At 45.4% G+C, this 15706-nt stretch overlaps 1 protein-coding gene across 2 annotated transcripts in view; it reads left to right on the forward strand.

The window, feature by feature from the left end:
- Positions 1 to 15706, forward strand: part of PLXNA4 (plexin A4) — a 441339-nt gene that overhangs the window by 315216 nt on the left and 110417 nt on the right. For both annotated transcript variants that reach the window (XM_085213222.1, XM_085213155.1), the window contains one exon: positions 13976 to 14099. In XM_085213222.1, the coding sequence (XP_085069348.1) occupies positions 13976 to 14099 (124 nt within the window). The remainder of the gene's footprint in view (positions 1 to 13975; positions 14100 to 15706) is intronic.

The raw sequence follows: 15706 nt of genomic DNA on the forward strand, positions 1-15706 counted from the left end.
GACACCTGGAATGTATAATAAATGGCTCTATTGCTATGCATCTGACAAGCCAGCCTGCTGGAGGTCATTCATACTGCCACAGCAATTTGTCATTGTTTATCCCATCCCTTCCAGCCATGCACAGAAGAGGGGAAATTGATAGATCACATGCTGACAGCCTTTTCCTTGCTGCTGGAGCATTAGCTGAGAGTCCCAACAGCTCAGGAAGGCTTTGCTATGCCTTGTGGTGTGAAGGAGTCTCAGTGGGGTGTGTTGGACCATGCTAGGAGCTTCTCATGTTTTAGAGGTATAAAGACCTCCTTTTGGCTGAAGCAACAGAGTGATAAGGCAGGGATCATTTATGTGGTGGCCTGAAGTCTTGGTCCTCTCACTTCTTAGGGGTTATCTCTTGGTGGAGCCCATAAAACTCACTTCACAGCCAGCTTGCTTGCTTTGCTGGGAAGGAAACCATTGTGGCTGGAGCTCAAGCTGCTTCATATGGCTTTTAGTGTTCAGGAGGGAGAAGTTGCGTATGTGAAAAGGAACTGAACTTGTTCTCTGACTTTTTGGCTGGAGCAGGCCTAGTCAGAGAGAAGGGCAGTGAGACTGAGGTTAGAAACCTTCCCACTCTCTTTTTCTTCTTACTACTCTGCCCCCAAATTCTCTTTCATAGTGCACAGCAAGAAGGAACTGAGCTCTGAAAGTCATAATGAGGCATATCTGGAGTAGGGCTTTTATTGTTATTTGTGCCAACGTTGGGGTGAAATGCTATTTTAGGTAGTTGGGAAGAAATGCCTTTAACAAAAAACAATGATGGGTTGACAACTGCCATGCGAACACATTTTCTCTTTGATTTACGACTTCTGAGATTGTTAACTTGGCTTTACATCCATCTCAGTCCGTGCTTATTCATTGCTCCAAAAAAAGCCAAATGCCCTGGAGATAGATAGGGAACTTCAGGGATGGTCTGGATACAGCGAGCCTGCATGGGTACCTGTCTCCTCCAGGCAGCAAATCCCATCACAAGGACTTCCCATCACAGTGAGAAAACAAATTGCAAGCTGTCCCCCATCCCCAGTCTCCCCAGTGAAGCTAACTCTCAATGCAGAGTGCTTGTCCCTTTCAACCTGAGCCACGGGGCAGACAGAAAATTCCCTTTTGAGGTTTGTATGGTAACTCAGTGTCATTCTCTCTGTGCTACCCTGTGTTTTTTCAAGCTGCTGATAGTACTGCTGCAGAGCATGGGGAAGAATTGTGCCCAGAGGGAAGAACAGTCTCTACTAGCAGCAAATACCAGAACTCCAGCACACGTCACTCTCTGTTGGCTCTGCTGCCAGAGGCATGGCAGATGGATGGATGCACATGGGCAGGAGGAAGAGGGAAGGGAAAGAGCTAAAGAGTGACGTCAAAGAGGAGATGTTGATGAAGGTTGAAAGGAACAGGAGGGAGAGACTCATTTGGGAAGCTCTGTGTGGTCTCGGATCCACTGCAGCATTCTGGGTAGGGCTGTTTGGGTTGAAGGGTTCCTAGTGCTATGGGAATAGGCAAACAGTGTTGATGTTCAGATGGTCCATTCCATGAAAATGTTTCCTTTCTTTTCACCATGCTTCCCCAAGTCAGGACAGCAGATGCTAGCAGTTAAAGAGCAATGAAGTCACATGCTGACTGAATCTGGCTGTGATTCAGTATCTGCATAAATGGGGAATCCCTTACAGTGTGCATCCCATGGTTCCCCAAACCTCTCTGCAAAACTCCTTGGACGCAGATGATGTGCTTCTTCTTTGCAATTTTCCTGCCCCGTTTACTGTTCAAGCAGGAAGGCTGAAGTGGGACCAGACCCTCCCAGATTTCACTTAGGACTCCTGGGTCTTGCTGTGATCTTGGCATAGGTTCACAGGGAAGCCCACTGATTTGGATTAGCCCCGCTCTCTGCTGGTATTGAGAGAAACACTTCAGATCTCACCATTATGGAGGCTTATGCAATTCCCATCATCTTCACCAGCAGATACTTGGCATTTAGTCTGTGGTGATAGGGAAAAGATGGAGATGCTGGGTAGCTGAGCTCTCATAAAGATGTTCCCAAACGTATGAGTCAGGCCACGAACAAAGAGCTTCAGCCCCTTTGAACAAATTATTTGCATCAGCCCTTGCTGAGGAGAGCTCGTAAGAACGAGGGATAGCGTAGGTGTTATCTACCTAGGTTCTGGGGAAGACACTCACAAATATTATTAACATGAATAGGAAGCACCATGATAGGATGCTCTCTGGGAAAAGTAATTTTGTTCATTAATTACTTGCCTTATCTAGCAACGTTGTTCCCTTTCTCTCACTTTCTTCTTTTTTAATTTTCTTTAAAATGACTGTAAGTGAATTCAGTGCTGGGAAAGTTATTTTCCTGCCTCCTCAGAGGCAGAAGGAGAGCTTGTATTACTCAGGTAGCCTTCAACTGAATCTTCAGGGGCTTTTCTATCTTTATTTGAAGCCCACTCTTTTAACGAGCAGATGGCAAAGACTGCTGCTGACAAAGTGTTGTGATTTTTTTTTCTTACAGCCCTCCTCGGTGCTCTGCACTGCACAGTTCATATGCCTTTGGCTTGAGTCCTGCCTGCCACGTGTGGTTTTGTGCTCTGAGCTCTGCCTGCTGCCTTCAGCTTCCAGGCTTGTGTTATGCCTGGTTAGTTCTGAAACAAAGGAGTCAGAGGTCTGTGATTTAAGAGACTGCATAGCAGGGTCTCTGCATCTTCTGAGATGGTCTTTCCTTATGTCTTTGACCTTTGCAAGACGTTGGAAAGGGTCAGTGAATGAAGGCAGGTGATACTTGTGCTCCCAGATGTCAAATACACGTGTTGGTTGGCCCAGAGAACAGCTTTCTTTCCAGCATGGTTGCTGCTAGTCCCTGCTTCAAGGCAATCTGCAGTGTTAGGTGGGAATCAGCAAATGCTAGAACTCCTTAGGGCAACCCAGCTTCATGGCATGGATTTCATTAGAAACTGAACACAATGAAATTCATCTAGACCTGCCCAAGCTGAAAATGCCATTTTCACCTCTAATCGAGGCTCACCTGGAGTCCTATCTCCAACCCAGAGTTGTTCAGCCCCAGCCACTGAGTGATGCTGCAGAGCTTTGGAGCACCTTATTTTGAGGAGTTTTTGAACATGACAGCAGCCACATGGCTGGGAGGGGAGGAACTGTGCTTTTGTGTAATGCTAAGCAGGACCAGCTGAGGGATCTATGTCCACATCACCTTCTGCAGATCCCCTCCCTCATTTCCACACTGCTCCCCCAGTGCCAGCAAACAATTTCCAATTATTCCTAGGACAAAAGCTCCAAGTTTCCAGGGATTTGCATGTGAAATGCTCCTGTTCATCTCAGGCTTGAATGAGCCATCAAAATGCTCATCAGGAATCTCTCCTACAGGCACACACACATGTGTACACAAAAATCATTCAACTGTGGCTGCACCCCAGCGGCGTGTGAGCTGGTGTGGTCCTTGGGCCACCTCTGAACCAGTGACTTTTGTTCACAGGCTGGGGACTGTGGAGCACGTTGTGCTCTGTTGGCCAACCCAAGGACCCCCCAGGCAAGATTAGTGGGGATAAGATAATCTCCATCTTTGGAAATTTGGGGAGGGGAAGGAGAAACATTACTAAATCCCCCAAAGCAAGGGGGAGGGATGCTGGTTATTGAGTGCATGGCTTTGTAGGGTGGGAGGTGGAGGAGAAAATCCCTTGCATCCACGCCCCTTGGGGCACCCGGGGTGGGCTTACTCAATTGCTGTGATAGAGGGAGGAGCCCACCTGGGGACAGAGATAACGGGCGGGTGGTGGAATTGCTGTTCTGCAGCATAAGCCGGGCGAGTTATCAGGGCAGAAACTCGGCATCTATTACCATGCATTAGAATAGATTAGCAGGCAGAGCAATTAGCATCCTCACTCTATTTGGCCAAGTGACAGGCGGGTAGGAGGCATGTGGGGAAGAGTCAGCTTTGGCACGGAGGCCAAACTGCTGCCCAAGGACAGAGGAGACTTCAGTCTTTTGCCCCAGGGCTGTCCCTGCTGGGCTATGAGCCAGACTCCAAAAGGAGCAGGGATGAGAGTGAGCCTTGGTTGTTGTTCTGAAACTTTTTGTGGTTCATAGTCCCTGGAACACTGTCCATGGAAGATGCAGAGCCCTGAAGGGCAGATTTCAGCTTCCTGATTGCAGTTGCCTTTTCAAATCTTCTTATGCAGGTCTCTTTCTGAGAGTCCACAACCCTCTAGGGCCTCAAACATATGATTAAAAACACAATGACAGCCACAGCACTGCTTTGGCTTTTCCAGGCTGCCCCAAATCCTTTCTCCCTCTTCACTCATACTCATATTTGATGCCCAAAAAGCATCTTGGAGAAGATAGCCTGTTGGTGATTAGGGCCAGAGCATGCAACAAGGGTCCAATGCCTTCCTCAGTCTTCTAAATCACATAATCCCTCTGTGGCTCATTTCTACATCTAAGAAATTAGAGCAGTAGCCCTACTCCTACTCTGTTGTACTTTCCAGGGATGTACCAGACCACATCCAGGCTGTGTTGAGCTCAGCAGGACCCTGGATGCAGATGAATTTACTGGGAAAGCTTCCCTTCTTCTCACTGCCAGGACAGGTTTCCTAGGAATGATTCTTTCCATGATTTCAGCTCTGTTTTATCTTTCTTTTCCTGCAGCATCTCCTGCCTTTTTGTCCCAAATGGCGTATCCAGAGGAATTGATAAAATTTAACTCTTTTATGCTGGGGAGAGCTGAATTTCAGCTATCCTCTAGCAGGGATGGAGGGCAACCCAGAGGCCAGAAAGAATACACAGGGAGGGATGACTGTTCACCACTTCACCACGTAAAGTTTAAGGTCAGTTATGTCTGTGTTTCGACATTTATGGCATTCCTATTCTTAGGACCCCGAGGGAACCTGGAAATGTCAAAACATTGCTAAAACTGACCTTAAACTTTACATGTTAGTGGGACTGAATCTCCTTCCTTTTCTCGACTCCAGCCAGAAAATTGCTTTGGCTCCAGCAGAGAGAAAGGCAAATTTCAGCTTCTCCCTCCTTCCCCAGTCTTGCTTCCCTCTTGTGATAAAGTGATCCCAAGAAATGCTAAGCCAACTATACATGTTGGTGAGACTTCCACTGAAATGTGTATTACCTCCGAAGGTCTCTTTAATTGTTCTGTTCCTGTCTCGTCCTTCTTTCCAGCGAGGAAAACAAAAACCTTTCCCCTAATAAAAATGAAGCTGTCATATTGCATCCTATCCTGGAACAGGGGGACTGAGAAGCTTGATTCTGACCACCGTATAGCCTGAATAAGCCGAGCCACTTCAGCTTCACACTTCTCTGTGTCCTGCAGCCTCCTATTCCCAGTGCTGGCTGCAAATGCCATTGGGAGACTTTGCACTTGGCTTCCACTGAGCTCCCTCTGCTGACCACCCTCTAAAAGGCATCACAGACCTGATGATCTTTGAGAAGACACCTCCTCCAGCAAAGAATTTGGGCAGGAGGTCCTGGACACTGGCAGGACATCAAAGTTAGCAGCCTATGCTCATCCGAGTAATCATAGAATCATAGGATAATTTAATATCCTGAGTTGGAAAGGACCCACAGGAATCACTGAGTCCAGCTTCTGGCTCCACACAGCACCACCCAAAAGTCAAACCCTATATCTGAGGACATCTCTGGTTACTCTTCAACAGCTTTATGTCCTGCTTATGTTATGGCATCCAAATGTGCACCCAGTACTAGAAGTGAGGCCACACCAGTGCAGAGCAGACTGGCGCTACCCCTTCCTTACCTAGCAGTGTTGTGCCTGCTGCATGACCTTCTACCACAAGCTGCCTGCTTTGGTGCAGAGAAAGGAAAATACGAGGTGATGTGGTGATGCTAAAAGTCTCCTCACTGCCCCCCAGGCTCTGCAGAGTGTTCAACACACGTCAGATTAAAAATATTGGCATTGTACAAGACTGAAGGTTTTGAGAAATAGAGATCTTTTCTGTTATCTCATTTTGGAGGAGGTGCCTCTTCTCCTCTGGAGCAAAGAGAGTTGTTACTGGGCCATACCTGCTCCCCTTGCAAGATTTCAGGTTCCCAGTTTCTCAGTCTGTGCTGAACTGGATATGTGGGAGTTTCCATACTTCAACCCTTTCCAACAACTTACAGGTGCATTCTGCATTGCTTTGGAATTTGACTGGACTGGGAAATCTCAGATTTCTCTTTGGAGAAGAAATGATGGAAGAAGTGAGAGATCATTTCCTCTTGCTCTGTCTTTCTCCAAGACAACTGGGTCCATCTGGGCTTCTCAGAAATGGAGGGAGGTCTTCAAATTGAGACCTAAGTAAGATTTCCTTGAATGTTTCCCTTGATCTCCTCTGTCCTCCTCCATGGGAATTTTCCTTTAATGTATTAAAGGATCATAGAATCATTTGACCTGAAACGGACCCTTAAAGGCCATCTAGTCCAACTCCTCTGCAGTGAACAGGGACACTTAGAGCTAGATCAGGTGCTCAGAGTCCCATTCAGTCTGACCTTGAATGTTTCCAGAGACGGGGAATCCACCACCTCTCAGGGCAACGTGTTTCAGTACCTTACCACTCTTACTGTAAAAAAATTTCCCTTATATCCATTTTAAATCTCTCATATTTTTTTAGTGCACCTGGTAAGGAGACCACTTGTGACAGTAGAGGGGTTGGAGTGCTTGTGGCTATGGCTGCAGGGGTCTTCACATTGGTCCAGCACACCTATGTCCTCATGAAGAGTGTGGGATGTGCATGATGGTTCCCTTGTCCTCACCTTTCTGCCCAGGCCCGTATTCTTTTTCCTCATATCTTATTTTATGTTGGATTGAGCATGTGGAGATTAAGAGGCGTATGACAATCCCGGTAATAAGATTCCAAGCAGACAGACAACCTGAGAAGAGGAGAAGACAGGACCAAAGGATGACAGGAGGAGATGAAGACACATGTGAAAGGTGTAGATAAATGCTTCCCAGATGAAAATAAAGAGGATGGAGGAGTGGGACAGAGGCAACATCTCCACCTTGCACACTCAACATCATAACAAAAAACAAAGACTAGGATGGGGAATTGCTGAAAGGAAACAAATGTGGATGCCAGCATGGAGCCTGTGCCCCAGCAAACTGTCCCATGCTGCCCCTATGGCTGGTCCTAGCTGATGTGAGTGGGATCTGCATTGGCGTCTGGATGTCACCTACCACTGTTGAGTTCACCAGCACTAGGGGGGGAAGGTGTAAGGAAAAGGTGTGTGTGATTATTCTGTCCAGGGGTGAGTGAATTTGTCCCCTGAAGGAAATGTCACTGTTTGGAATCAGAAAAGGAAGCTGAAATGTCAAAACCTTTTGCAAAACAGTGATGCCCACAAATTATCTGTTTGGAGGTGGTAGCAAGGTGTCATTTAGGTTCAGCTGAGCAAATACAAGCCACTGAACTCTTAGTGCTGCTATCCCACCGTTGGCATCAAGTACAGATGCTTTGTGTTCCTCTTTTTCCCTGTGAGTCCACCTCCCTGGCCACATTATGAGTCTTGCAATGCAACAGCAACCTAAAGACAGCCACTGCCCATCAAATTGTGAGGCTTCCACAAAGAGAAATAATTTGTTTGAATTTCATTGCTGGGAATTCTTGTGGTTGTTGTTGTTGTTGTTGTTGTTGTTTTCTTCTTTAATAATAACATGTTTATCTTTTTTCTGGATAAAACAATCTATAGTGTGCTAACTGCAGTCTGTAAAAAAAAAAAAAGCAAAATATCTCTGAGTAGCAATTCCTGATCAGATTCAATCATAACTCATTTGTCTAGAGTTGTTTTTAATTGGCAAAATTGCAGATCAGCCTTTTCTGCTGTCAGAAATCTAATATTGTTTTTTTGTCTCGTATTCGAAAAGTTGAGTGTTTCAGTCTGTTTCTAAAAACTTTAAAATAAAGGCAAAATAAAGGAAAACAGAAAATCAAGATTGTGTCCTCTATCAGCAGCTAAAGATTAAATGAGAAAGGCTCCGTCAGGAGTATAGGCTGATTTTCTGACTGCACTATTTCCTCCTCCCAACCACAAAAAAAGAAAAAGAGAGAGCAAAAAAAAATCCCACCTTATGGAAGCTTCCTCCTTGGCTTTCTCCTCCCAGGACTATCTATCTCTGTCTATTTTGTCCACTCAGGGTGTCAATTAGTTTGGTCTCCAGCAGATCTGACTGATGCTGTGAATTAGCAGAACTCCCCACCTCGCCTCAAGGATTTGTGGCCCCAGGACACAACGCAGCACCAGCACCGAGCAGCTGAGCACTGCGCATCCCATAAGCCCAAATGAGAAGAGAAACTCACTGCATGATCTTACAAGGGCTTTATAGGTTGCAGAAAATAATTACCACCAGAGAGGCCAGCGGTAAGGGCCATCCTGCCTTTTAAATGCATTTAGTTTCTCATAATAGGTGATACAGAAGACTGGCTTGCTGGCAGTATGGGTATGAAGGATTAGCCCACAACTCAGAGGAATGGGAAGAAGTTTGTCCCATTGTAAACCTGAATGGAGGTCTGGACACCTTGGTCTGTAGAGCAGCACTGGTGCAGTGTGTCTCCCTTGTGGTGCAAGAAATAGGTTGGCAGAGCTACACTCTGGATCTGGATCAGCATCTAAACACCCTGTTTTGGAAGGGGAGATTGCATCAACACCATTCCTCTAGTTTCCCTCTGCTTACCCAAAGCAAAGCTCAGCATTGCAGCCATTTCAGTCAGTGGTAGGATGGAGAGATGGACAAGAAGCAGAAGGAACAGAGAAGAACTATCTCCCCTAGAGGTTTTTGTCTCACCACACTGCTCTCATGAGGGTTGGCCTCAGCCAGCACTTCTTGGCACTACTCTTTCCATGTACCCTTCTCTCTGCAGTCAGCATCTTTTCCCCAGTTTTCTCCCTGTTCTTAGCTCCTACACAGTCAGAAAAGCTCTTCTTACTGTTTCTGTCATCTCTGAACCAAGCTCCATCCCCAGCAGATGTTGTGATCTCATCCACTTCTTCACGATGAGCTGAGGTCCCATAAGGTGTGAATGGCAAAGACACAATCTTAAGGTGGGAGAGAGATGTATGAGAGAAACTCTGGAGGGTAACCTGATAGGACGGAGATGATAGTCTGTAGAACTGTACAGGGACAGTTCAGCAAGTATAAGAACTCCACTACATTGGGCATGGAGGAAACAAAGACATAGCCCAGAAGAGGCCAGGATGAAAAACAAAGATTATGGGTTTTTGGTTGTTCATTCTTTGTGTGCTGTGTGATCTTTTGTTGTTTGTCTTGTTGTGTTTGTTTTTTTCCCTACATCTGATCAGTTAAGATGTGTCTTCACTGAGAGGCGGAGGCAGGTGAAAGCATGCATATGACTTGCATGCCTTCTGCTAGGTTGGCAACCCTTCAGCAGCGTGATCTGTTTTCCATGCTCTGCACAGGGTAAACAAAGAGCTTGCAAATGGATGAGTACCCCTCTTGACTCTTCTTCTGTCTGGTGTATCCAGGTGCATGGAACTTAAACGATAGGATTACTTCTTCTAATTCTGGACACTTAGGGCGAAACCTGGAGGTGGTGAGGTGAATCTACCTATCAAGGTAGAAGAGCCATTGACATCTCATTGCAGAGGTAGAATAACACCTCTGCCAATGCAGCAAGTATTTGCAGAATATGGTCCTGGAATGTTGTTTTAGATTCCGGATGATCAAACTGGGATTTAATTGCCATCCCTAACTGAAGTCTTCATGGCATTCTCAAGAAACCTGGGATTTGCTTGGCTATCTGACATGTATGCATCTATACTTCCCTTTCCTGTCTCTGAATGGGAATGTTTCAACCTCACAGAGGTGCTGTGAAGATTAATTAGCTCCAGGCAAAGCCCTCTGAGATCCTCGGATGAGAGATGCTATAGGAGTGCAAAGTATTAATTTAACATTATTAAAATAATTGGTTAGAGGGTAGTGAACAGAGGGTTGGTGTTAGCAGTATTTACTCTTAATGGGAGATGAGGAGGAAATAATACTCCTCATGGTTCAGTGGTAGAACCAGTTTCTTAGTGTTTGCACTAATGGTTTAGGCAGCAGCAGGACACTTGCAATTGTTAAAGATGCAGCTGATATGAAATAGCAGGTGTTATTAAGATATACAGAGAAGTGTCATGTCTATACCGTAATCTTATGCAAATAAGTTCAGGAATGGAATATGCTCTTTTAGATGTATTAAGTGTAATGTGATGCTACTGGGTGGGAGTTATGCACCAGCTAATTATAGCATGAATAGCACTGAATTAGGTTGTATGGCAGTGGAAAGTGATCTCAGCGTATTGACAGAGCCAGCACGTTGGAGTTACTGATATTTTATTAAAGAGAAGCAATTATTGGCAGTACAAGATATTTTTCGACAGAAGCAGCAATAGAGAGGGCAACAGATGCAGCAGTTGAGAGCACAGCTCTCTTTTTGGACTACAGTGGCCCCTTTGGGCAGCTGCCTTAGTGGTCAGGTGCTTTGCTGCATTTGCTTTGGTATCTCATCTGACTCCATTCGGGGATTGAAGAGATCAATGTCAGAAGACAATCATTTCCTCTGCACATGCTGAAACAATTTTCCCTGCTGTTTTCCCTGACTCTTGTGGGAGAATGTAATGTTGACAAAGGGGACAGACTCTTTAGCAGGGTCCGTGGTGATAGGACAAGGGGAAATGGTTTCAAACTAAAAGAGAGGAGATTTAGAATGGAAATAAGGAAAAAAGATATTTATGATAAGGGTGGTGAGGCACTGGAACGGTTGCCCAGATATGTGGTAGATGCTCTGTCTCTGGATACACTCAAGGTCAGGCTGGACAGGGCTCTGAGAACCTGATCAAGCTGTAGTGTCCCTATTCATAGCAGGGAGTTGGACTAGGTGACCTTTAAAGGTCCCTTCCAACTCAAATGATTCTATGATTTATGGCAGTGCAGAAGACAGGAGAGAAAGGTTGCTTTATGCCTTTTCCTGCCCCACGTACTCCAGCTTAGGATTGATGAGGTGGTTCAGGAAAGGGGAGATGGGTTTAACCATGTGCAAAAGACTCTGGAGAAGAGCCTCAGTCACTCCTTCCTGCATGCTCTGAGCTGCAGAACCCACTGGCAGGTGGCATTATGCCTTCAGTCTTGATTTAGGCAGCAGCTGGGGTCAGTTACCTGCAATCAATTATGCTGCTGGCTCAGGGAGAGGATCTGTGATGCTTATTTGAAGGTTTGAATCCCACCAGTTACTCAAAGCCAGGCTTGGTTTGGCTCTGTGTGGCACAGCTCCCTCATCACCACATTTAGGCATCAGGCACAGCCAGGTGGTTTGGCTTTGTTTTCTTTCTTTTATCTTTTGTTTTAAATTGAGACATTTCACTGGGAAAGTCAGACAGTTAAAGTCAAATGTTATGAAGTGGCAGAACTGAGGTCACCCATGGAAAAAAGAAATAATAATGTGTGATCCTGTAATTAAAGTCTGGCTTGCAGAGTGTCAGCGCAGGGAGCAGATTTAAGAATGCAGAAGCTACTCTCAATCTGCCAGAACCTAATTCCTGAGAGCCTGACACTGCAACCTTATCTTTATGCTAAAACCAGGCTTAGTTTGAGGCAGTTTTTCATCATTTCATTATTTGGATTGTAATACACCTTTCAACAGATGTCAGGGCTGTAAGACGCATCAGTCTAAGTGAGGCTTTGGTCTGAAGAGTTTCATCTCTTTAACGTCTATGAGCAGTAAACAGCAGGATAAGATTTTGATTGGTCTTGATAAGGTCTTTGAGAGACATCATTTAGTGGGCATGATGGTGATGGTTGGACTTGATGATCTTAGTGGTCTTTTCCAACCTTAGTGATTCTATGATTATTGTATTGAAGCTCCATGGTGGGGCTGGGAAGACAAACCAAGCTCCTTGGAGCTTGACCCGGACCAATGTGTTGTCCTCCTTTGCAAAGATGCTGGATGCTTTTGCGACTGCTTGTGCTGCTGCACTTGAACTGTTCATTTACTTTTAGAAAATCCAGATGTTTCTGTCACACTGCAGTTGGGAGGGAGTTGGGCTTCTTGGAGAACTTAGGCTCTTGTGCTTTGACACCAAACCCCAAACAAGTTTCCATCTGAGCTATTCTCAGGAGATTTCCTATGCCCCACGGAGCTTTAATGGGATTGCTGTGCCTATTTGTTTTACAGAAGTGCTTGCCAAATTCTCAGGTCAGCGTTTTGCTGTGGCTTTCATTCCGTGATAGGGGACTTACAGCAGTTAATCTCCTATCCATCCAGCCCTCTGGAGACTGCGCATTTAAAACTCCTGATCCAGCATGCGGCAGCACTAAAGGACACTTAATGGAATGAATGCTCACAGGGAGCTGCAGTGCTGCTCTTGCTCTCTTATATCTGCAAAGCAAACCAAGAGCTTGCTGAGAACGGCAGAGATCTCTTTATGGTTCCTGCCACTGGAAACACACAACTTTACCATAAAGATGGAGCAAAATGAATTTTAAATTGAGACTTTCATTTTATCTAGTGTCATTTGCTAGAGAGAAGCTAAGCCCTAAAGTTTAAGGCCAGACTCCAAGCTTTGTAACATTCAGAGTCTGCCATATGCTGGATTTGTTTCACATGTGTTGCCTTAGATTCCTGCCTGCAAATCCCTGTGCATAGAGGTGCAACCTCTGCTCTCAGAAGAAAGCACGGTGAGGGGTGATCATGGAGCTAATCCTCCACCAAATCCTCTGTGCTTGCAACTAAAACTCCAAAGTCTGAGAGTGGGTGAATAATTTAACATCTGCACTTAGTCTTTATAGCTGATTTTAATGGGGGGTAATAGCACTGCTAATAATGAAATCTATTGCAGACACCCTGTGCAAGTCCATAACATTAGCTTAATGGCAAAAGGTAATTGGCATGCAGTTGGAGCTGTCCTTTTGTATTAACCCTGTGGATTTTTAGGCAGATATCCTCCTTGAAGCAGTGGCCTTAGCAGCACATGTTGAGTGCAATGCAGATGTATTTTACTCCAAGTAAATGCAAACGTGGATTGAGGTGGGACACACCACTGCCAGTTCACATTGCTGCCTTGTGACTACTCCTGGCAGAAAAGATGAGAGATGGTGACCGCACTTTCAGCACTCGTGGCAAAGAATGAGCAATTTTAGGGACTTCTGCTGAAGTGCCATGCACCCATCTCATTGCCATTCACTGGGAATTTTTTCAGATTCAACCATGGGAACTTCTCATCAGGTGTTTTCAAACCAGATGCCAAAGAAACCTCTATTTGCTAGGAACCACCTTAGTTCCTTGGCAGTGGGTTGGAGAGCTGCTCCTTCTCAGCAGTGATACCAGCAGCTCAAAAGTATCACAAATTTGCAGTATCCTTAGAAGGATCGAAGAACATAGACTATGTACAGCCAGTCTATAAAGACATTCATCCCTCCATAAGATGTATCACTGCCTCTGGATGGTGCAGTTTTCAGGACTCCTGGTTCTCCCAGACCTGCTGCATGGGTTACCAGCAGAGATCATCCGAACTGAGGGATGGGGCTTTCACCTACACCCTTCCTATCATCATGGTGTCCTTACCACAGCTTGCTGAGATACACCATGGCTTTTAGAATCATAAAATCGTAGAATCATTGAATGGCTTATGTTGAAAGGGACCTCAAAGATCGTCTAGTTCCAACCTCATCTAGCTGCCAACCACTAAATCAACCACTAGATCAGGTTGCCCAGGGTCCCATCCAACCTGGATTTAAACACCTCCAGGGATGGCACATCCAAACCATCTCTGGGCAGCCTGTTCCAGCATTCAAGTCATAGTGTTCCAGGATGATTTTGAAGGCTTTCCAACCATTGCAGTCCCAAAGGGAAAAGTGTTGACTTTCCATCAGAAATGATTGCTTCTCCCTTGTCCTCCCTGTCCCAGCCTGACTTCAGGTTAACCCTGTCCATCTCTTTTCCTGTTTGCTCAGGTGCACAAGGAAGGAGCGGTGTGAGCGCTCCAGCGAGCCTCGGAGATTCGCCTCGGAGATGAAGCAGTGTGTCCGGCTGACCGTGCATCCCAACAACATCTCTGTCTCCCAGTACAATGTATTGGTAAGGAATGTTGTCACTGACCCCTTCAGGTTTAATCTGCTCATACGGTCTGATAGACCCAGATATGTGCAATCTGGATTCAGCAGGATTGGGAAGGGCTGGCAGTGTGATGAAAAGATGCTCCACAGTCCGTTAAGTTCCCCGATGTCTTGCTTGGCACAGTGAAATATTTACCATGGGAAGGCATTCAGTCCCTGGTTATCCTGGTTAGAAGTGTGGAAAGAGACTTCCCTTTTTGCTGTGAGGAGCTGAGGACAGGTGTGATGGGACTACATGCTCTGCAAGTGCTCTGAGTGCACAGTGAGGTTGTCTACTTCCTTGGGAGAGGGATTTGTGAATGACAGGGAATAGAATTTAAGCAAGGGACACTGTCACAGTTAGAATTGACCTTCTAGAAAGAGGACAAGTGAGGACTATCATGAATTATTTCAATAAACTTCAAGTCTGCCAAGTCATTTGAGCAAGCATAATTAGCACATGACTTTCCTCAGCACAAAGTTTAGCCTTGATGCCCTAGAGCTACTGAAGACAGCAGCCAATGTAGCCACGCAGTGATTGCTGGCAGACAAGTAGATCCTGATCTTTATCTAGACATAAAGCAAGAAATCTCTGTGGAAGTTCTAACTAGCTTATCATTTCTCTCCTTACTCATAACAGCAGTACCTTACATGGCGAATTCCCAGTATTCCCCAAGAAGGAGAAGAGATCCATTTTATCCAGGTTATAAGGGCTCTGTCCTTTTGAGCATACTAGTTTGGGCTGGAATTGAAGTGATAATTGAAGACCAAGAGCTCCGTATCTGGCTAAGCTGTTGACTGGTCCCAGGCTCTGAAAGGTCTTGCTGAAGGTGTAGCTGCCCGATATCTTCTAGGTGATAGTTGTTGGAGTACTAGGGTATCTTCAGTGATAATAAAATCAACCTTTCAAAGCCTGCATGTCCATTCATTACTGCTTTGTTTCAGCCTCTTAACTTTGCTATGACTTTACTTTCCGAGGCTTCAAACAAAATTGATCTGAGACATCTTAAGTCCTTTGTTCTTCTGGGAGTTCAAGGTTCCTTTTTCTTATTCTCTCAGTAGTTTTTGAATTCTTTTATGTTGGGATAAATCCTGGGGGACTAGCTGGCTCAGGGTGATTGAAACTGATAACAGAATAAAAGAGTTTTGCCTCTGGATTACTCTGGCAGGGCAATTCAACCCCGAGCTTCTAACATCAGTTGCCATTGTCTAACTGTTACCCAGTTATCTGGGAAACATTGCCATGGGAATCTCATCCCAGACCTGTTTAGACTGGTGTCCCAGCTCATCCACCATCACCACAGATAATCTCTCGGCAAAGTCAGAGAGCAGCACTATTAGATGAATTGGTGGTGTCCTTACTGAATCTCATTTGGGCAAAGGGATGATATTTAATTCTTGCCCACAGAGGCGGAGAAGGTATGTGTGGCCAGCCAATCTTCTATCTTTTAGTCGTTAACAGAGACTTGCAAAGTTTTATCTGAGTCTGTTTCAGTAACTTGGGGATCAATGAGAAGAGAGATTTGTTGGAGTGAAGTCTGTGTTCTTCCCTCATTGCAGGAGCTCCAGAAGAGGCTTGCAGGATGTAGG

Source organism: Meleagris gallopavo, chromosome 1, assembly GCF_905368555.1.
Source record: "Meleagris gallopavo chromosome 1, MGAL_WU_HG_1.1, whole genome shotgun sequence".
Taxonomy (NCBI): Eukaryota; Metazoa; Chordata; class Aves; order Galliformes; family Phasianidae; genus Meleagris; species Meleagris gallopavo.